Source organism: Heterodontus francisci, chromosome 3 (genome assembly GCF_036365525.1).
Source record: "Heterodontus francisci isolate sHetFra1 chromosome 3, sHetFra1.hap1, whole genome shotgun sequence".
NCBI classification, from domain to species: domain Eukaryota; kingdom Metazoa; phylum Chordata; class Chondrichthyes; order Heterodontiformes; family Heterodontidae; genus Heterodontus; species Heterodontus francisci.
This window is the reverse complement of record NC_090373.1, coordinates 196,797,282-196,819,989: the sequence shown is the minus strand read 5'-3', so window position 1 is coordinate 196,819,989 and position 22,708 is coordinate 196,797,282. Positions and strand designations below refer to the sequence as shown.

The following is a 22,708-nucleotide window of genomic DNA, read 5'->3' as shown; positions in this document are numbered from 1 at the left end:
TTATCTGATATCTGTGGGATGTTTATAGTGTCCTCCACTGTGAAGACCGATGCAAATTATTGGTTTAAATTATCTGCCATTTCTCTGTTCTCCGTTATCAATTCTCCAGTTGCATCCTCCAAGGGTCCCACGCTCACTTTAGCTACTCTCTTTTTATATACCCGTAGAAACTCTTGCTGTTTGTTTTTATATTTCTTACCAATTTACTTTCATCATCAATTTTCTCCCTCTTCATTAGCTTTTTAGTCATCCGCTGCTGGTTCCTAAAAAAAAAATTCCCAATCCTCTGGCCTACCTCTAGTTTTCGCCGCTTTGTATGCCTTACTTTTTGATTGGATACTCTCCTTGTCCGCCTTTGTTAACCACAGGTGGTTCATCCTTCTCATCGAGTCCTTCTTTTTGACCAGGATAAATTTTTGCTGAGCGTTATGAAATATCTGCTTAAATGTCTGCCACTGCTCATTCACTGACCTTCCCTTTAGTCTATTTTCCCAGCCCGCTTTAGACAACTCTTTCTTCATACTTCTGTAATTGCCCTTGTTTAAGTTGCTCACCCTCAAACTGAATTTGAAATTCTACCATGTTGTGATTGCTAACCCCCAGAGGATCCTTAACTCCGATATATCTTATTAATTCTACCTCATTACACATTACTAGATCTAAAATAGCCTGTTCCCGGGTAGGTTCTGCAACGTATTGCTCTAAATAACCATCCCTGATGCACTCTACAAATTCATCTTCCATGTTACCTCTGCCAATCTGATTTGTCCAGTTAATATGCAGATTAAAATTACCCATGACAATTGTAGCGTCCTTCTAACGTACCTCCGTTTTTCCAGATTTATACTTTGTCCTACAGTGAGACGAATGTTTGGGAGCCTATAGACGACTCCCACCCATGACTTCTTCCCCTTGCTATTGCTTACTTCCACCCAAACTGATTCCACTTCACGATCTATTGTGCCTAAATCACTACTCACCACCACACTGATACCTTCCTTTATTAACAAAGCTACCCCACTTCCCTTTTTTACCTGTTTTTCTGGAACTTCGAATGCCCTTGAATATTGCGTTCCCAGTCTTGGTCACCCTGCTACCACGTGTCTGTTATCGCTATCAAGTCATACTCATTCATTTCTATTTGTGCCGTTAACTCGTCTGTCTTGTTACAAATGCTGCGTGCATTCAGATAAAGATCCTTAAGCTTTGACTTTTTACCATTATTACTCATTCTGGTTCTAAATTCTGCTGCACTCTTCTATTTTCTGCCCCTTCCTGTCACTCTTTGATTACTGTTCACCTCTCCAATACCCTGCACCTCTGCTCTCTTGTTTCTTTTTGATTTTTTAAAACTTCCCTTCAATTGGACCTTCCCTCGCCTCCACTAATTAGTTTAAAGTCCTATCTACAACCCTAGTTATACGATTCGCCAGGACACTGGTCCCAGCATGGTCCAAATGGAGCCCGTCCCAATGGAATAGCTCTCTCCTTCCCCAGTACTGGTGCCAGTGCCCCTTGAATCGTAATCCATTTCTCCCACACCAATCTTTGTGTCACGTGTTTATCTCTCTAGTCTTATTTACCCTATGCCAATTTGCACGTGGCTCAGGTAGTAATCCGAGGTAGCCCCCTGGGAGTGTGTCAGTATTTGTGGTTGCTGGTGGTGTCTGTGGGAGTGTGCTAGTAGCAGCGGGGGTGGGGTCCCTGGGAATGTGCCAGTATTTGCAGGGTTGGGTCCTGGGAATGTGCCAGTATTTGTGGGGGAGTGGTTGGGAACCCTGAGAGTATTTCAGTTATTTGCAGGGTGGGGTCCCGGGAGGTGTGCTAATAGTTGTTGGGTGGGGACCCTTGGAGTGTACTAGTGTTTGCGGGGTTGGGGGCAGTCATAGGAGTGTGCCAGTATTTGCTGGGAAGGGGGGAGCTCCCTTGAAGTGTGCCAGTATTTGCTGGGGAGTGGGGTGCCTGGTAGTGTTGTTACTACCGAGGTGGGAGGAGTGCACTGTTAATTCAGTCCCACTTCTCCACTGGTCACAGCATATGAATAAATTTTCCCACTTAGCAAAATAGCCAATTAAATACTTTATTTGTCCCCCAGAATAAAGCCCATCAACCAGGTGGGGATCCCGGGAATGTGCCAGTATCTGCGGGATGGGGATCCCGGGAATGTGCCAGTATTTGCAGGATGAGGACCCCGGGAATGTGCCAATATTTGTGGGGTGGAGACCCCGGGAATGTGCCAGTATTTGCAGGCTGGGGACCCCGAGATTGTGCCGGTATTTGTGGGGTGGAGACCCCGGGAATGTGCCAGTATTTGTGGGCAGGGGACCCCGAGAACGTGCCAGTATTTGCAGGCTGGGGACCCCGAGATTGTGCCGGTATTTGTGGGGTGGAGACCCCGGGAATGTGCCTGTATTTGTGGGGCGGGGACCCCGGGAATGTGCCAGTATTTGCAGGGTGAGGACCCCGGGAATGTGCCAGTATTTGCGGGGTGGGGACCCCGGGAATGTGCCAGTATTTGCGGGGTGGGGACCCCGGGAATGTGCCAGTATATGCTGGCAGGGTCCCCGGGAATGTGCCAGTATTTGCGCGGTGGGGACCCCGGGAATGTGCCAGTTTTTGCGGGGTGGTGACCCCGGGAATGTGCCAGTATTTGCGGGGTGGGGACCCTGGGAATGTGCCAGTTGTTGCGGGGTGGGGACACCGGGAATGTGCCAGTATTTGCGGGGTGGGGACCCCGGGAATGTGCCAGTTTTTGCGTGGTGGGGACCCCGGGAATGTGCCAGTATTTGCGGGGCGGAGACCCCGGGAATGTGCCAGTATTTGCGGGGCGGGGACCCCGGGAATGTGCCAGTATTTGCAGGGTGGGGACCCCGGGAATGTGCCAGTATTGGAGGGGCAGAGACCCCGGGAATGTGCCAGTATTTGCGGGGCGGGGATCCCGGGAATGTGCCAGTATTTGCAGGGTGAGGACCCCAGAAATGTGCCAGTATTTGCAGGGTGAGGACCCCGGGAATGTGCCAGTATTTGCGGGGCGGGGACCCCGGGAATGTGCCAGTATTTGCAGGGTGGGGACCCCGGGAATGTGCCAGTATTGGAGGGGCAGAGACCCCGGGAATGTGCCAGTATTTGCGGGGCGGGGATCCCGGGAATGTGCCAGTATTTGCAGGGTGAGGACCCCAGAAATGTGCCAGTATTTGCAGGGTGAGGACCCCGGGAATGTGCCAGTATTTGCGGGGTGGGGACCCCGGGAATGTGCCAGTGTTTGTGGGGTGCTTCCCAGGAGTGTACCTGTATTTGTGGGAGTGGGGTGAGTATCCCTAGAAGTGTTCGAGTATTTATAGGGATGCTCTATATGACTCGAAAGGCAAATATTGCTGATGGTTGTCGTAGTTATAACAGTGATTTCTGACAGCGCACCGGCCCGCTGACGTCATCAGGATACACCAAAGTGCGCACATGCGCAGCCACATCTTGCCAGGACTTAGTGTCATATGCGTGGAATGCCGTCGTCGCGCAGCGCCAAGGTCATCGCGTATCCGCACCAGGTACATCTTCACGCATGCGCGATAAAACGTCATCGGGTATCCAGCCCCCCACTCGACTCGAGGAAGCGGCTGAATGGGAGACTCTGAGGCTGGAGCTGTCCCCCCCCACCCACCTTGACAACTTGCTCCAGGCCTTGACGCTTCCTCCCCTCAGCTGCTCGCTCCAGACCTTGCTGCTCCCCGCCCGCCCCATCCGATTCCCCTGGCGGATTGTTCCTCACTTCGCGCTACCCGGCTCTCCGGCCGCTCACTCTCCGCTTCGTTGCCCCCTCTCCAGCCACCAGCTGTAGGTCGCGCTGTTTCCCTCATCTCGGCCACTCGCTCCTACGTCACTCCTTTCAGCCCGCCTTGCTTTTTCGGACAGCGTGTGATGACTGATCAAATGTGTCAGTGAGTCGCCGAGAGGAGGGAAGCGGCCCAGTCTAGAGCCAGCGGCTGGAGGGTGGCGCGAACAGGGAGCAATCGGCCAGGGGAGTGAGGGGGAGAAGCGAGGTCTGGAGTGAGCAGCTGGGGGTGGGGGGGGGGGGGGGGTGGGTAGGGGTGGAAGTGGCCAGTAGGAAGGAGGGCAGAAAACGAGTAGCTGAGGGGGGCGGAGAGCAGCCTGTGGGGCGGGAGCTAGTAGCTGCGCTCGAGGGAAATCAGTCCTGGTCAGTCATCTAAACGAATCAATAGAATGAATTGGCAGCACATTTTATACTCTGCCCGATTTTCAATCAGGGTGATCATTCACTATGTGCCAATGGAAATTCAATCATAAAATTCCTTTTGTATTTAATAGGATTACTGGAATATTAAATGGATCTGAGGATTACAGTTAGTATCCTATAACTACATAGTAGCATATTACTGGGCTTCCATCCAACTTCATGTTCGGTTAGTTTGCTAGAACGATCTAGCCGTAAGCATTTCCTGTGATAAATTGAGCAGCGCCATCTTTAATCCTGGCAGCTGCCTGAACTCTGACGTTCCAATTGAAGAGCCTGCATTTGCGCACGTGCAAGTACTGCACCACCTAGTGGTTGCGTTGTCAGTAAATGCAGCCGAGTTATAATGCTGGCTGCTGAGGCCATCAGATATTTAATTTTATTGTAATTTGATTCTTTGATTTGTTTTGTTCTTCCTCTGCCAATTTTCTTTCCAATGCTGGGTTGCTGCTCTTCTGAGGTAAAGCCCTCTGATGCATTCTTGTAGATTGTCCATGTGAGAGCCCTCTTTAAAACTTGCCTCATATGAACAAACTTTTGTTCATTCCTCCTTATGTCTGTTGTTCCAACACTGCCAATTTTTGTACGTTAAAGCCACAACGCATATACAACGCGGCGCAGTGGTGAGCACCGCAGCCTCACAGCTCCAGGGACCGGGTTCGATTCCGGGTACTGCCTGTGCGGAGTTTGCAAGTTCTCCCTGTGTCTGCGTGGGTTTTCGCCGGGTGCTCCGGTTTCCTCCCACAGCCAAAGACTTGCAGGTTGATGGGTAAATTGGCCATTATAAATTGCCCCTAGTGTAGGTAGGTGGTAGGGAATATGGGATTATTGTAGGGTTAGTATAAATGGGTGGTTGTTGGTCGGCACAGACTCGGGCCGAAGGGCCTGTTTCAGTGCTGTATCTCTAAATAAATAAATAAATCATTGTTGCCCAAACAACAATGTAGCTCGAGTCAAGAGCTTAGCAGATTGAGGTGAACAAACCTACATTTTTGACTGCAGTGCGTGACTTCAGTTGTATCCTTATTAGAGGTTGCTTTTCTGGTGGGAACTGGTTAATGAAAGGTTATTTATAGTGTTATCATTGGGCTTATTTGGTCTATTGATACTAATGCACAAAGGGGAAAAATTACACTTAAGGCAGTTTACTTTAAACGTGTGCTGTTATACTTGTATGTTACTGTTAATTCGTCAGCTGAAATGCTCCTACCATTGCCATGACTAGTTACAAACCTGTAAACAACAACGCTTCATCCTAGTGGTATGCAGCTCTTAAATGCACTATACTATAGGAAATTTTGCATTGGCCTGTGTTGTAGTCAGGAGTCAATCTGAGAATTTAACCCCTTATAATTGGGTCGGACGTGACAAAAGTTCAGTTGTGAAGCTACTTATTGAGACAAAGTCAACAAGTTGAGTAAGTTTCATGCAAACTATGGCAATAAACTTGGGCAGTGATTTACAGTCCAACGCGGGCTATATACTTTCCGTATTAGTCCTAGACGGAGAACGCATATCTTCTCTTGCAGCTTTTGGCCTTCGCGCTTCTCTTTGTTTTCTTGTTTCTGGTTCTCTCCACCATGCAGACCCAGCCATAAAGGTCTTTTTTATCTTGGCTCTTATCCCATAATCCCTCCCCATCCCAAATCATGCTCATCCCCATGGTGATCTTGGCCTGTGCATACCTTTGTTGGCCAATCAGGTATTTGTTCATGTGGCTGCTACCAACCTTACATGATTATGTAATACCCTTCGTATTCACCACTTATTTTCTCCTCATAGAGTCAGAGAGATACAGCACTGAAACAGGCCCTTCGGCCCACCGAGTCTGTGCCGACCATCAACCACCCATTTATACAAATCCTACATTAATCCCATATTCCCTATCACATCCCCACCTTCCCTCAATTCTCCTACCTACTTACACTAGGGGCAATTTACAATGGCCAATTTACCTATCAACCTGCAAGTCTGTGGCTGTGGGAGGAAACCGGAGTACCCGGCGGAAACCCATGCGGTCACAGGGAGAACTTGCAAACTCCGCACAGGCAGTACCCAGAACCGAACCCGGGTTGCTGGAGCCGTGAGGCTGCGGTGCTAACCACTGCACCACTGTGCTGCCCCTTATCTCAAGGTTTCTACATCCTGTGCTTTCTTATCTGCTTGAGGCCTTTTAGCTTCAGGTGCAGTGAGTTTGTTGCAGCTTGGCATGATTTCCCACAGGCCCTACTTTGTCGTTTTTTGTATTATGCTCTATTTTTCTACTGTACTACACAACAAAAGTTCTTCAGTCGACTTAAATGTTTAATAATCATAGTGTTTACTTCAAATTCTATTTTTCTCCTGTTTTACAGGAAACAGATTTTGTTTGTTTTGATGGAGGACCGGACAAATTTGCTTACGTAGACTTTGATCACTTGATACAAGCAGACGGAGAAGCAGAGTTCAACAAAGGCAAGACTGAATCATATATTGCAAAAACAGAAGAAAGCACGAGAGAGAAGAGAGATGAAGATACTGGGCAGGTAGTTCCAGATTCTGATTTTCAGAGGACTCCCGACGTGCCTGAAAATAAATCTAGAGAAAATAAAGCAAGAGATGATAAAGAAGCAATTCAGTTTATAGACTGGAAAGTCAGTGACTCTCCATCACTGATTGAAGATAAAGAAGATGGAATTGTAGATAGTTTACTAAATGGTGAACAAATTTTTCACGTTGAAGATGGAGAATCTGAAGAAAAACCTGCTGATGTGGGTGAAAATGTATCCTCTTTCGAAGAGCATTCAACAAAAGAGGATGGTAGTAGCCCCGTTAAAGTGAGCACACATTTGGAATCAAATTCTCAGGGGCTTCGAACCTCGCCTCCAAAAGACATAAAAAGTGAGGAGCTGAGTGAAGATACCAAAGACACTAGAGTTTCTCGGGGTGAAGACGAGCTATCAGATACAGTGGAACAAAGATCTCAGGAAGATAAACGGGAAGCAGTTTTTGAGCTTGAGGGGTCTTCAAAATTAGAAACTATGTTTGGGTCGACGATAGATGCGATTGTGGTAGATGATGAAGTGACCGTGTTAGATGAAGATCCTGTGTTTGATTTTGAGCCGCAGCAAGATGATTTGGTGGAGTCACCTGAGAAAGTACCTCTGCTCATGTATTTGGATAACAAATCGCAGCAGCACCCAGAGCTTCCAGAAAAAGACAGTGTTCAAGATGAGGATGTTGAAGACCATGCTGCAAAATCTTATGAAACCGACACTAAAACTACTGCTCAGGATGTTGATCTTCCAGTGGCTTCTGTTAATCCACAAAAGGGACAATCATTGGGTGGTGTAACTGAGGAACCTACCAATATCAGAGATGAAGATGAGGAAAAGCTTCAAGCGGGAACTTCACAAGATGAAAACAGTCAAAATGGAGGATTGTTGACAACTCTTGGAGACACTTTCTATGCGGTTGTAAGCGGAGGTGAAACAACATCAAAGGTTACAGACCCTTACAGTTCCGATTCTGAAGACATTCAAGAAAATGTGAGGGACAGAAGCATTGGAGATTCAGAGGAAAAAGGTAGGGTATATTTATTGAGTATGTCAGAGGTTGAAGATAAGCTTGTGAATACAGCAGTTGAAGCAACAGAAAATGATGCTGTGAAAGAGAGATCTGGTATAACGATGGAAGATTACAAAGATGAAGATGCATTTCAAGCTTTTGTCAGGACCTCAGAAACTGACACTAATTTTGAAAAGTCCTACAAGGAAAATCAAGGAACAGAGCAGGGTCAAAGCATTAGATCCAAAGCACAGCATCAAATTTCTGGGCTACAAAAAGAGAGTAAATTGAAAATAAACAGTTTAACTTTTAAAGAGGAAGTTGACAATGATGAATTCTTGAAATTGGCAGAAATGGATGACCAGAGCAGAAAAATTGAACTGCAAACTCTAAAACATCCTGGCACTGAAGATCAATCAGGAATTGGGAAGAATCAATGTTCACAGAACTTGGATCAGTTAGAACAAGAAACTGAAATAGTAAAATTGTCTGACTCTGAGTCGAGGTGGTCCAAAAATGTACCTACTGCGGTCTTAGATGCTGAAAATGAGGAGTTGGGATCACAAAACAAAACCCAAGCAATAATACATGAACAATTTTCTGTAGAAGACCTCAATGCCAAACAGTCGCAAGGTATAGATGAAACCAAGGAACATCTGATGAGCTTCAGTGAAGAAGTAGAGGGACATAAAATGGTAAAAAAATACGAAGGACTTAAAGAATTTGATTTGGTAAAGACTGACCAGAGAGATATAGGTGCATCTTTGGACAGTAATTCAAAAGTCACTCGAGTTGATATTTCAGACCAATTCCAGAAAAAATTGAATGACGAGGACTTTGAAATTCTGGAAGAGCTCTATGCTGCTGATCAGCCAGAAGAGTTGTTAGAAGATGAAAATGCTGCAGAGGCCAGAATGGCACAAAAAAGTGATTCTAATGTCACTGGTGATGATCACGAAGAAGCTTTAGATGATGAAGATTTAGATATTGAAGATGTGAACTTAAAAGAGGAAAGGAATACTATGGAGCTAGAGGATCTAGAAGACCGAGGGGAAGATTCTACAAATGGGCTAAAGGACAATGAAGTGGAAGAACACAGCGAGCTTGCTCAGAATGTTCAAGGGTCATCAAAAGAGACTGAAAGCCAAAGAAAACCAGAACAGCCCTACCTCAAGCCTGTGCATGAGAATGCTCTGGACATAGATGGTGAAGGCCAATCCCTGCATCTGAAATACCTTTCTGAGGTGTCGCAGAAGGAAGTGGGCAAATTCGATGAGGGCAAGGGTCATAAAACTGATGAGAGCAGGTGGTTTGAGACTTATTCAAGTAGTGAAAATACATCAAACCTGCCTGAAATTGAAGTAAATGAGACTGAAGAACCTGTCCATCAAAGAAAAGATAATGGGTTAGAAGACAGAAGGAAACTGTTTGCAGATCCAAAGTACAGTGAGGCAGTGGAACAACTTACTATTTTAAAAGGCTACTTTGATGAAAGTAACATTGAGCGCTTGCATAAATATCTTGGTTCACGGCAAGTTCTAGAACTGGAAGCTGTGCTCCATGATTTGGAAGAGGAACTAAGCCTTGGCAAGTCATCCAGAACCAATGAGGAGGATATTGAAAAAGCTCTTGATGATATATTGGAGGAGTCTGAGACGAGGATTCTTGATATGGTGGAGGATATGTTGGATAAAAGACCTGAAGAAAACCACAGGAAGATTGAGGAAAATTCACAAGTGGATGATGATGAAACAGTGCTCTTGAGTGGTCTCCAGGAACTTATATTTCAAATAAGGTTGAAGTACTCGGTCAGCAAAGGGACTGATACACATGCTCCTGGAATGAAAATACCAGAAGAAAGCAAATATTTATCTCACGGTGGGAGTTTAAGAATATTTTTTGTTGGTCTGTGTATTTAAAACAAAAATGTTGTTTGTCACCTCCCTCCTGCACTATCCAATAACAGGAAATGTGGCAACCTCAATCAGCAATGACACCCCCCTGAGCTTTACTTTTACCTTGTACCTCCCTAACTGAAATATGGGAAAGAATGTAGTTTCCTTTTGGCACCTTCCCCACACACACAGCTGGATTTAGGATTTCTGTTGCAGGGCAGATTGCAGGTGCAAGTTCACACTCCATTGTTTTGTTGCTGCCGTGTATATTTCTTTTGTAAAGTAACTCATTTCTAGATTGGCTTAATCCTCCTCCGATAGGACTCGCATGCTATGCACTATCTTTGCTTGAGAGTGATGAGAAGAATCCCCATTACCATCTCCGTGTCACTGTATAACTAAGTGCAGGCGTGACATGGTTAAAATAGCAAACTCACTAATCGTGGCAGTGATGATGTATAATTATACAGTCCAAGACAGTCCTGAACATTATTTATTTAGAGATACAGCACTGAAACAGGCCCTTTGGCCCACCTAGTCTGTGCCGACCAACAACCACCCATTTATACTAACCCTATAGTAATCCCATATTCCCTACCACCTACCTACACTAGGGGCAATTTACAACGGCCAATTTACCTATCACCTGCAAGTCTTTGGCTGTGGGAGGAAACCGGAGCACCTGGGGAAAACTCACGCGGTCACAGGGAGAACTTACAAACTCCGCACAGGCAGTACCCAGAATCGAACCTGGTCCCTGGAGCTGTGAGGCTGCGGTGCTAACCACTGCGCCACCCAAACATAGGGACTGGAGTAAGCCATTCAGTCCCTTGAACCTGTTCTGCCATTCAATTAGGTCATGGCTGATCAGTACATCAACTGCATTTTTGCTCCTTGATATCATTATCACTCAATCTCAGTTTTAATCATTTCAGTTGACCCAGCACCCACAGCTTTTTGTGGCAGCGAGTTCCATATTGCCATAGAATGATACAATACAGAAGGAGGCCATTCAGCCCGTTGTGTCTGTGCCAGCTTTCTACAAGAGCAACTTGCCTAGTCCCACTCTGCTGCCTTTTCCCCGTAGCACTGCAAATTTTTAAATTTCCTACAAAAACCCAGTTGTTTTTTGAAAGCCTTGAATGAATCTACCTCCACCACACTCCGGCAGAACACTGCAGATTCTAACCATGCACTGCATAAAAAAGTTTTTCCTCATGTTGCCGTTGCTTCTTTTGCCAATTGCCTTAAATCGATGCCCTCTGGTTCTTGAGCCTTCTGCCGACAGGAACAGTTTCTCCCTATGTACTCTATCCAGACCCCTCAGGATTTTGAAAACTTCTATCAAATCTCCTGTTAATCTTCTCTGCTCCAAGGAGAACAGCCCCAGCTTTCCCAACCTATCCATGTAACTGAAGTCCCTCATTGCTGGAATCCTAATCATAAATCTTTATTGTACCCTTTTTAATAGCCTTCACATCCTTCCTAAAATGTTGTGCCTAGAATACTCCAGTTGCAGCTGAACCAGGATTTTATACAGGTTTATCATAACTTCCGTGCTTTTGTACTCTCTGCCCCTATTTATAAAACCCAGAATTCTGTATGCTTTATTATCTGCTTTCTCAACCTGCCCTGCCACCTTCAATGATCTGTACACATGTACCCCCAAGTCCTTCTGCTCCTGCACTCCCTTTAGAATTGTATCCTTTATTTTGTATTGCCTCTTTTTCTTCCTCCCAAACTGTATCGCTTCACAGTTCCACTACCATTTGTGTGGAAAAAGTGCTTCCTGATTTCATTCCTGAATGGTATATCTCGAATTTAAAGATTATGTCCTCTTACTCTAGCTAGATATTAAAAAACGGATAGTAAGAGTTTCAACAGGTATTTAAAAAGGAAAAGAGTAAGTAAAGTGAGTGTTGGTCCTTTAAAGAGTGAGTTTGGGGAGTTAATAATGGAAAATAAGGAAATGGCAGAGGAATTGAACAGATTTTCTGCATCTGTTTTAACTGTAGAGGATACAAATAACATCTTAGAAATAATTATGAATCAATAGTTGAAAGGGAAGGATGAACTTGAATCAATTACCATCACCAGGGGAAAGGTACTGAGAAAATTATTAGAACTAAAAGCTGACAAGTCCCCAGGTCCTGATGAACTTCATCCTAGGCTCATAAAAGAAGTGGCTGCTGAGATAGTAGATGCCTTCATTTTAATTTTCCAAAATCCCCCAGATTCTGGAAAGGTCCCATCAGATTGGAAAATAGCAAATGTAACTCCACTGTTCAAGAAAGGAGGAAGACAGAAATCAGGAGACTACAGGCCAGTTAACTTAACATCTGTCTTAGGGAAAATGCTGGAATCTATTAAGGAGGTTATAGAAGGTCATTTAGAAAAGCTCAATGCAATCAGGCAGAGTCAACATGGTTTTGTGAAAGGGGAATCATGTTGGACTAATTTATTAGAGTTCTTTGAGGGAGTAACAAGCAAGATGGATAAAGGGGAACCTGTGGAGGTGGTGTACTTGGATTTCCAGAAGGCATTTGACAAGGTGCCACATCAAAGGTTACTAAACAAAATAAGAGCCCGTCTTATAGGGGGTAACCTATTAGCATGGATAGAGGATTGGTTAGCCAACAGGAAACAGAGAGCAGGCATAAGCGGGTCATTTTCAGGTTGGCAAGCTGGAACTAGTGGAGTGCCACAGGGATCAGTGCTGGGGCCTCAACTATTTACAATCTATATCAATGACTTGGATGAAGGGACAGAATGTATGGTTGCTAAATTGCTGATGACACAAAGATAGGTAGGAGAGTAAGTTGTGAAGAGGACATAAGGTATCTGCAAAGGGATATAGATAGGTTAAGTGAGTGGGCAAAGATTTGGCAAATAGAGTATAATGTGGGAAAGTGTGAACTTGTCCACTTTGTCTGGGAAAGTAGAAAAGCAACATCATGATTTTGTACAACTCAATCAGGTCCCCCCTCAACCTCCGTCTTTCTAATGAAAATAATCCTAATCTACTCAACCTCTCTTCATAGCTAGTGCCCTCCATACCAGGCAACATCCTGGTGAACCTCCTCTGCACCCTCTCCAAAGCATCCACATCCTTTTGGTAATGTGGCGACCAGAACTGCACGCAGTATTCCAAATGTGGCCGAACCAAAGTCCTATACAACTGTAACATGACCTGCCAACTCTTGTACTCAATACCCCGTCCGATGAAGGAAAGCATGCCGTATGCCTTCTTGACCACTCTATTTACCTGCGTTGCCACCTTCAGGGAACAATGGACCTGAACACCCAAATCTCTCTGTACATCAATTTTCCCCAGGACTCCATTTACTGTATAGTTCACTCTTGAATTGGATCTTCCAAAATGCATCACCTCGCATTTGCCCTGATTGAACTCCATCTGCCATTTCTCTGCCCAACTCTCCAGTCTATCTATATTCTGCTGTATTCTCTGACAGTCCCCTTCACTATCTGCTACCCCACCAATCTTAGTGTTGTCTGCAAACTTGCTAATCAGACCACCTATACTTTCCTCCAAATCATTTATGTATCTCACAAACAACAGTGGTCCCAGCACGGATCCCTGTGGAACACCACTGGTCACACGTCTCCATTTTGAGAAACTCCCTTCCACTGCTACTCTCTGTCTCCTGTTGCCCAGCCAGTTCTTTATCCATCTAGCTAGTACACCTTGGACCCCATGCACCTTCACTTTCTCCATCAGCCTGCCATGGGGAATCTTATCAAACGCCTTACTGAAGTCCATGTATATGACATCTACAGCCCTTCCCTCATCAATCAACTTTGTCACCTCCTCAAAGAATTCTATTAAGTTGGTAAGACATGACCTTCCCTGCACAAAACCATGTTGCCTATCACTGATAAGCCCATTTTCTTCCAGATGGGAATAGATCCTATCCCTCAGTATCTTCTCCAGCAGCTTCCCTACCACTGACGTCAGGCTCACCGGTCTATAATTACCTGGATTTTCCCTGCTACCCTTCTTAAGCAAGGGGACAACATTAGCAATTCTCCAGTCCTCCGGGACCTCTCCCGTGTTTAAGGATGTTGCAAAGATATCTGTTAAGGCCCCAACTATTTCCTCTCTCTCTTCCCTCAGTAACCTGGGATAGATCCCATCCGGACCTGGGGACTTGTCCACCTTAATGCCTTTTAGAATACCCAACACTTCCTCCCTCCTTATGCCGACTTGACCTAGAGTAATCAAACATCTGTCCCTAACCTCAACATCCGTCATGTCCCTCTCCTCGGTGAATACCGATGCAAAATACTCGTTTAGAATCTCACCCATTTTCTCTGACTCCACGCATAACTTTCCTCCTTTGTCCTTGAATGGGCCAATCCTTTCTCTAGTTACCCTCTTGCTCCTTATATATGAATAAAAGGCTTTGGGATTTTCCTTAACCCTGTTTACTAAAGATATTTCATGACCCCTTTTAGCCCTCTTAATTCCTCGTTTCAGATTGCGCCTACAATCCCGATATTCTTTCAAAGCTTCGTCTTTCTTCAGCCGCCTAGACCTTATGTGTGCTTCCTTTTTCCTCTTAGCTAGTCTCACAATTTCACCTGTCATCCATGGTTCCCTAATCTTGCCATTTCTACCCCTCATTTTCACAGGAACATGTCTCTCCTGCACGCTAATCAACCTCTCTTTAAAAGCCTCCCACATATTGGGCGGCACAGTGGCGCAGTGGTTAGCACCGCAGCCTCACAGCTCCAGCGACCCGGGTTCAATTCCGGGTACTGCCTGTGTGGAGTTTGCAAGTTCTCCCTGTGTCTGCGTGGGTTTCCTCCGGGTGCTCCGGTTTCCTCCCACATGCCAAAGACTTGCAGGTTGATAGGTAAATTGGCCATTAGAAATTGCCCCTAGTATAGGTAGGTGGTAGGGAAATATATAGGGACAGGTGGGGATGTGATAGGAATGTAGGATTAGTGTAAACGGGTGGTTGATGGTCGGCACAGACTCGGTGGGCCGAAGGGCCTGTTTCAGTGCTGTATGTCTAAACTAAACTAAACATCACATGTGGATTTACCTTCAAACAGCTGCTCCCAATCTACATTCCCCAGCTCCTGCCGAATTTTGGTATAGTTGGCCTTCCCCCAATTTAGCACTCTTCCTTTAGGACCACTCTCGTCTTTGTCCATGAAGAATAAAAAAGAAGCATATTATCTAAATGGTGAGAGATTGCAGAGCTCTGAGATACAGAGGGATCTGGGTGTCCTAGTGCATGAATCGCAAAAGGTTAGTATGCAGGTACAGCACGTAATTAGGAAAGCTAATTGAATGTTATCGTTTATCATGAGGGGAATTGAGTCCAAAAGTAGGGAGGTTATGCTTCAACTATACAGGGCATTGGTGAGACCACATCTGCAGTATTGTGTATGGTACTGGTCTCCTTATCTAAGGAAGGATGTAAATGCGTTGGAGGCAGTACAGAGAGGGTTTACTAGACTAATACCTGGAATGGGCAGGCTGTGTTATGAGGAAAGATTGGGCAGGCTAGGCTAGAATTCAGAAGGGTAAGAGGCGATTTGATTGAAACATGTAAGATCCTGAGGGGTCTTGACCGGGTGGATGTGGAAAGGATGTTTCCCCTTGTGGGAGAATCTTGAACTATGGGTCATTGTTCAAAAATAAAGGGTCGCCTATTTAAGACAGAGATGAGGAGAAATTTTTTCTCTGAGGGTCGTTAGTCTTTGGAATTCTCTTCCTAAAAAGGCGGTGGAAGCAGAGTCTTTGAATATTTTTAAGGCAGAGGTAGATGTATCTAGACAGACACATGAATGGGCAGGAAGAAAAGAGATACAGACCCTTAGAAAATAGGCGACATGTTTAGATAGAGGATCTGGATCGGCGCAGGCTTGGAGGGCTGAAGGGCCTGTTCCTGTGCTGTAATTTTCTTTGTTCTAGATAGATTCTTGATAAGCAAGGGGGTGGAAGGTTATTGGGGGTAGGTGGAAATGTGGAGTAATCAGTTCAGCCATGAACTTATTGAATGGCAGAGCAGGTTCAAAGAGCCAGGTGGCCTACTTCTGCTCCTAATTTGTATGTTCGTATGTAACTCGCATTAAGTCCTGTTCACCCGTCACCACTGTGCTTGCTGACCTACATTGGTTTCCGGTTACACAACGCCTTAATTTCAATGTTCTCATCCTTGTTTCCAAATACATTCATGCTTTCACCCCTCTCTATCTTTCTAACCTCTTCTAGCCCCACAACCCACAGATATATGCATTCCTCCAATTCTGGCTCCTTGAGCATCCCCAATTTTAATTGCTTCATCGTTGGCGGCCGTGTCTTCAGCTGCCAAGGTCCTAAGCTCTTCATTCACTCCCAGAACCTCTACTCCACTCTACCTCTCTTTTCTCCTGTAAGACACTCCTTAAAACCTTTAATTAAGCTTTTGGTTGTCTGCCCTAATGTAGGGGTCAGTGTCAAATGCCTTGGGATGAAGGTATGATTAAATAGCAAGTTGTTTGTCATTCTAGATTGTAGGGGAAAGGAAGCTTTAGCAAGTTAAACTACAGATTTGCTGTCCTGGGAGGGAAGTAAATAAAGTTATAGAGTCATTACGACACAGAAGGAGGCCATTTGGCCCATTGTTCTGCAGAGCAATCCAGTCAGTCCCATTCCCCTGCTGTATCCCTGTAGCCTGCAAGTTTATTTCCCTCAAGCATCTGTCCAATTTCCTTTTGAAATCATTCATTGTCTCTGCTTCCACCAGCCTCATACGCAGCGACCACTTGCTGTATCAAAAGAATAAAAAAGTTCTTCCTCACATCCCTCCTGCATTTCTTGCCCCAAACCTTCAATCTGTGTCCTCTACTCCTTGTAAAATCTACTAAAGGGAACAGCTTTTTGTCTATTTTATCTAAACCTGTTATAATCCCCTCAATCTCCTTCGCTCCAAGGAGAACAACTCCAGCTTCTCCAACTTTGTAGCTAAAACCCCTCATCCCTGGAACCATTCTGTTAAATCTCCTCTGCACTCTCTTGAGGAACTAGCATCCTTCCTAAAGTGTGGTGACCAGAACTGGATGCAATACTCTAGTTGTGGCCTAACTAGCACTTTATAAAGGTTCAGCATAACTGCTGCTTTTGTATTCAGTGCCTCTATTTATGAAGCCGAAAATCCCAGATGCTTTGCTGATTATTCTCAATATGTCTTGCCATCTTCAATGTACATGAATCCTCAGGTCCCTTTGCTCCTGCACACTCTTCAAAACTGCACCACTGCCGAAATGCATCACCTCACATTTTGTATAACATTCCATTTGCCACTTATCTGCCCATTCTACTGTTTATCTATGTCCTGTTGCAGTCGATTTGTATCCTCACAGTTTGCCATGCCTCCAGGTTTGGCATCAGCAAATTTTGAAATTTTACTTTGTATTCTGATATCCAAGTCATTTATATATATCAAAAGAAAAGTGGTCCCAGCACTGAACTTTAGGGAACACCACTGTCTACCATCCTCCAGTCTGAAAAACAACCATTTACCACTAATGAAAGTAGGACACAGCGATTACTCTCGATTTCAACATCATGAGGGTGCAGAAAGTTGGAAGAGTGTGCATGGTGTAAATTTGGACCATACAAGCAACACGAGTGGAAAACAGAAGAGCATCGATAGCAGTATCATCAGCATAGAGGAAGGCTTGAGGAGAGACAGTTGGCCATTGCCCATTGAGTGTAAGGGAAGGTGCTGGAGCAGTTGTCAGTTCCTGAGCAAAGTTATTGAGGGGTATCGAGTTTCCAAGAGGCCTCTCCAACAGCACGCCCTGAACACCAGTAAGGGTGGAGAGGAGCTGCAGAAGAAACCTCCTGCTGTGACTTTTGCAGCGAGTGGAGCACAGTCAGATGTAGATCTAAGAGTTAAATTTGACATCAGAATAGATTATAATGGCCTAAGCATTTCTGGGTTTGGAAAGGTGGGGGTGGGGGGTTGCGGGGGATGAATTGTGTGCTGGTGAGTAAAACATTGAGGTGGAAATGATCATTTGGTAAGGTAATGGAAGGCAACCAATGTTGCTTGAACTGTACAGCAATTATGGTTTCCTTCAGGGTAGAAAAATGTTACTGGTTAATTGAAAGAAAAGTTGCATTTTGCTAATTTTTTTTCTATAGGATTGCTGGATCACAGTGAACAGGAAGAGCAAGAAGCACAAAAACGAGAGGAGGAGGAAGAGAAAGATCAGCCAATGAGAAAATTGCCTTCTCCAGACTTTACTGAGGACACAGTACATTCAGACAGAAAGCGGGAGGAAGATGAAGGCAAAGAACCACAGGGAAAGACGCGATCTGGAAACCTTACAGAGGGTGCAGTATATCAAGAGAAAAAGGAAGTTGAAGAGACACTGAGAGGACTGGCTTCTCCAGAGAGTGTAAAAAAGACTCAGAAAGAGCATCCCATTTCAGAGAGCGCAGCAGATCAAGAGAGTGAGGAAGCTGCAATAGAACCACCTTCCCCAAATTTTATAGACATTACAAGACATCCAAAGAGAATGTGGGAGGAAGTGAAGGGCAATGAAGAAGCAACAGGAACACCATCTCCAAATGTTACAGGGAGAGCAGAAGAGGTTCAGAAAGAAACTCCTGTTCTGGTGAGTGAACCACTTAGAGAGGTGGGATGGACGAATGGCAAAGAGCACAGGAAAGAAGCACCTTCCTCAAATGCCGGAGAAAGATTGGAGGAGGAGTCTTGGAGAGAACTGCATATCCTGAACATCAGTGAGAGTGGAGAGGAGCCACAGAAGGAACCTCTTGTGACTTTTGCAGAGAACGTGGTAGAGTCTGATGGAAGAGACACTGCAGAGGAGAGTTCGCTGAATGAAAAGCAACAGGAGGCAGACGTTATAGTTGAGGAAGATGCTGAATTCAGCCATTTGGAGGCAGACATAGGTGAGTGAAAAGAAACTGATGATTGCATTGAGAAAAGCCTTGACATGACAGTCAAATAAATTGTATAAAGATCCTCTGTGTTTAGATCAGCTGATTTCATTGTTTGCCAGAGTCTCAAAACTGTGGAACTCCTTCCCTCCCTCTTGTAGTCTTCCTTCAAAAAGATCTAGCCTTTTAAACCCAAACTCATCACTACTTGGTTTAACTTGACTTCCACACATACTATGGTCATTGAATATATTCAAGGCTGAGTTAGTTAGATTCTTGATAGACAGGGGAGTCAAGTAATATGGGGGGCAGACAGGAAAGTAGAGTTGAGGCCACATTCAGATCAGCCATTATCTTATCAAATGGCAGAGCAGCTTCGAGGGACCGAGTAGCCTACTCCTGCTCCTAATTCGGATGTTCGTATGTTTTGTCCTTTTAAAGAAAAGGCTTTTTTTAATAATGGGAAGAGTGGGTGGAAGAAAATAATACCTGGCGTTATATAATATTATCATCTGGCATCAAGGGGCCCTAGCCAAATTGAAGTCAATGGGAATCAGGGAAAACTCTCTACTGGTTGGAGTCATAGCTGGCATAAAGGAAGATGGTTGTGATTGTTGGAGGTCAATCATCTCAGCCCCAGGACATCGCTGCAGGAATTCCTCAGGGTAGTGTCTTAGGCCCAACCATCTTCAGCTGCTTCATCAATGACCTTCCCTCCATCATAAGGTCAGAAGTGGGGATGTTTGCTGATGATTGTACATTGTTCAGCACCATTCGTAACTCCTCAAATACTGAAGCAGTCCATGTTCATAGGCAGCAAGACCTGGACTACATCCAGGCTTGGGCTGATGTGGCAAGTAACATTCGCACTACACGCGTGTCAGGAAATGACGATCTCCAACAAGAGAGAATCTAACCATCTCCCCTTGACATTAAACGGCATTACCATCACTGACTCCCCCACTATCAGAATCCTGGAAGTTATCATTGACCAACAACTGAACTGGAGTAGCCACAAAAATACTGTGGCTACAAGAGCAGGTCAGAGGCTGGGAATCTGTGGCGAGTAACTCACCTCCTGACTCCCTAAACCCTGCCACCATCTACAAAGCACAAGTCAGGAGTGTGATGCCTAGATGACTGTGGCTCCAACAACACTCAGGAGGCTCGACACCATCCAGGACAAAGCAGCCCGCTTGATCGGCACCCCATCCACCATCTTAAATATTCACTGCCTCCATCACTGATGCACAGTGGCAGCAGTGTGTACCATATACAAGATGCACTGCAGCAACTCGCCATTCCTCCTTCGGCACCTTCCAAACCCACGACCTCTTCCACCTAGAAGGACAAGGGCAGGAGGTTTAAAGGGGATTTGAGGAAAAATTGTTTTCACCCAGAGGGTGGTTGGAATCTGGAACACACTGCCTGAAGGAGTGGTAGAGGCAGGACCCCTCAGAACATTTAAGAAGTATTTAGATGAGCACTTGAAACGCCATAGCATACAAGGCTACAGGCCAACTGCTGGAAAATGGGATTAGAATAGATAGGTGCTTGATGGCTGGCACAGACACAATGGGCTGAAGGGCCTGTTTCTGTGCTGTATAACTCTGACTCTATGCAAGTTCCCCTCCAAGCCACACACCATTCTGACTTGGAACTGTATCATATTCCTTCACTGTTGCTGGATCAAAATCCTGGAACTCCTTCACCAACAGCACTGTTATTGTACCTGCACCAAATGGCCTGCAGTGGTTCAAGAAGGCAGCTCACCAGCACCTTCTCAAGGGCAGTTAGGGATGGGCAATAAATGCTGGCTTATCCAGCGACGCCTACATCCCGTGAACGAAAAAAAAGTTCTAGCATATCCACTGTACTTGGTGTGGTGTGGGTTCTCCTCTATCATTGCGACATGTTGTCTTCCCCCACTATCTCCTCAGTGTTGCTGTGTGAGGATCACCCCCACTTCCAATATGACTGGTCCTCTCATTGTAGCAAGTGAATGTACACAGTTGTTGCCAGAGGAATCCATAGGAACAAAGAGGTTTTAAGGATTGCAGGTGGTTCTGCATCTCCAAGTCAAAGGATGTTATGCATATGGACTTTCAAAAGGTCTTTGATAAGTACCATATATTAGCAAAATTTGAAGCTCAGAAGGGGTAATATCAGCATTGATAGAGGATTGGCTAAGGGATAGAAAACGAGTTCTGGAGAATGGCTGGCTGTTTTTCAGACTGGAGGGAGTTATACAATGGAGTTCCCCCAGGTTTAGCACCAGAACCACTGCTGTTTTGATACACATAATGACTTGGACTTGGGGGATACAGAGCACAATTTGCAGATGACATGAACCTTGGACGTGGGAACGATGAGGAAATTAGTAATAAACATCAAGAGGACATAAACAGGCTGGTGCAATGGGTGGACACATGATAAATGAAATTCAACCCAGACAAATGTGATACATTGTCTCTCCTCATTCTTCCCACCAAAATGTAACATAAGTGGTTCAATTTTAAAGAGAGTGCAAGAACAGAGAGATCTTTGAAGGTGGCAGGATGGGTTAATAAAGCAAGTGATAAAGCACTTGTTAAAGCGAATATCACAGCTGTACTGCGGGAGGACACCTCAGAGGGGTCATGCAGCAAGGCAATATGGGTGGAGCTCAGGAATAGGAAGGGTGCAGTCACGATGTTGGGGGTTTTCTACAGGCCTCCCAACAGCCAGCGGGAGGTAGAGGAGCAGATATGTAGACAGATTTTGGAAAGATGTAAAGGTAACAGGGTTGTAGTGGTGGGTGATTTTAACTTCCCCTATATTGACTGGGACTCACTGAGTGCTAGGGGCTTGGATGGGGCAGAATTTGTAAGGAGCATCCAGGAGGGCTTCTTGAAACAATATGTAGATAGTCCAACTAGGGACGGGGCCATACTGGACCTGGTGTTGGGGGATGAGCCCGGCCAGGTGGTCGAAGTTTCAGTCGGGGAGCATTTCGGGAACAGTGACCATAATTCCATAGGTTTTAAGGTACTTGTGGGTAAGGATAAGAGTAGTCCTCGGGTGAAGGTGCTAAATTGGGGGAAGGCTAATTATAACAATATTAGGCAGGAACTGAAGAATTTAGATTGGGGGCGGCTGTTTGAGGGTAAATCAACATCTGACATGTGGGAGTCTTTCAAATGTCAGTTGATTAGAATCCAGGACCAGCATGTTCCTGTGAGGAAGAAGGATAAGTTTGGCAAGTTTCGGGAACCATGGATAACGCGGGATATTGTGAGCCGAGTCAAAAAGAAAAAGGAAGCATTCGTAAGGGCTGGAAGGCGAGGAACAGACGAATCCCTTGAGGAATATAAAGACAGTAGGAAGGAACTTAAGCAAGGAGTCAGGAGGGCTAAAAGGGGTCATGAAAAGTCATTGGCAAACAGGATTAAGGAAAATCCCAAGGCTTTTTATACGTATATAAAGAGCAAGAGGGTAACTAGGGAAAGGGTTGGCCCACTCAAGGACAGAGAAGGGAATCTATGTGTGGAGCCAGAGGAAATGGGCGAGGTACTAAATGAGTACTTTGCATCAGTATTCACCAAAGAGAAGGACTTGGTGGATGATGAGCCTAGGGAAGGGAGTGTAGATAGTCATCTCATTATCAAAAAGGAGGAGGTGTTGGGTGTCTTACAAAGCATTAAGGTAGATAAGTCCCCAGGGCCTGATGGGATCTACCCCAGAATACTGAGGGAGGCAAGGGAAGAAATTGCTGGGGCCTTGACAGAAATCTTTGCATCCTCATTGGCTACAGGTGAGGTCCCAGAGGACTGGAGAATAGCCAATGTTGTTCCTTTGTTTAAGAAGGGTAGCAAGGATAATCCAGGAAATTATAGGCCGGTGTGCCTTACGTCAGTGGTAGGGAAACCATTAGAGAGGATTCTTCGGGACAGGATTTACTCCCATTTGGAAACAAACAAACTTATTAGCGAGAGGCAGCATGGTTTTGTGAAGGGGAGGTCGTGTCTCACTAATTTGATTGAGTTTTTTGAGGAAGTGACAAAGATGATTGATGAAGGAAGGGCAGTGGATGTTATCTACATGGACTTTAGT

General features: G+C 45.2%; 1 protein-coding gene across 1 annotated transcript in view; it reads left to right on the top strand.

Moving 5' to 3' along the window:
* The window catches only part of mia3 (MIA SH3 domain ER export factor 3), a 204,501-nt gene that overhangs the window by 42,300 nt on the left and 139,493 nt on the right, over positions 1-22,708 (top strand). The window contains exons 3-4 of the mRNA XM_068028070.1: positions 6,604-9,673; positions 17,855-18,628. Of these exons, the coding sequence (XP_067884171.1) occupies positions 7,270-9,673; positions 17,855-18,628 (3,178 nt within the window). The 5' untranslated portion in view covers positions 6,604-7,269. The remainder of the gene's footprint in view (positions 1-6,603; positions 9,674-17,854; positions 18,629-22,708) is intronic.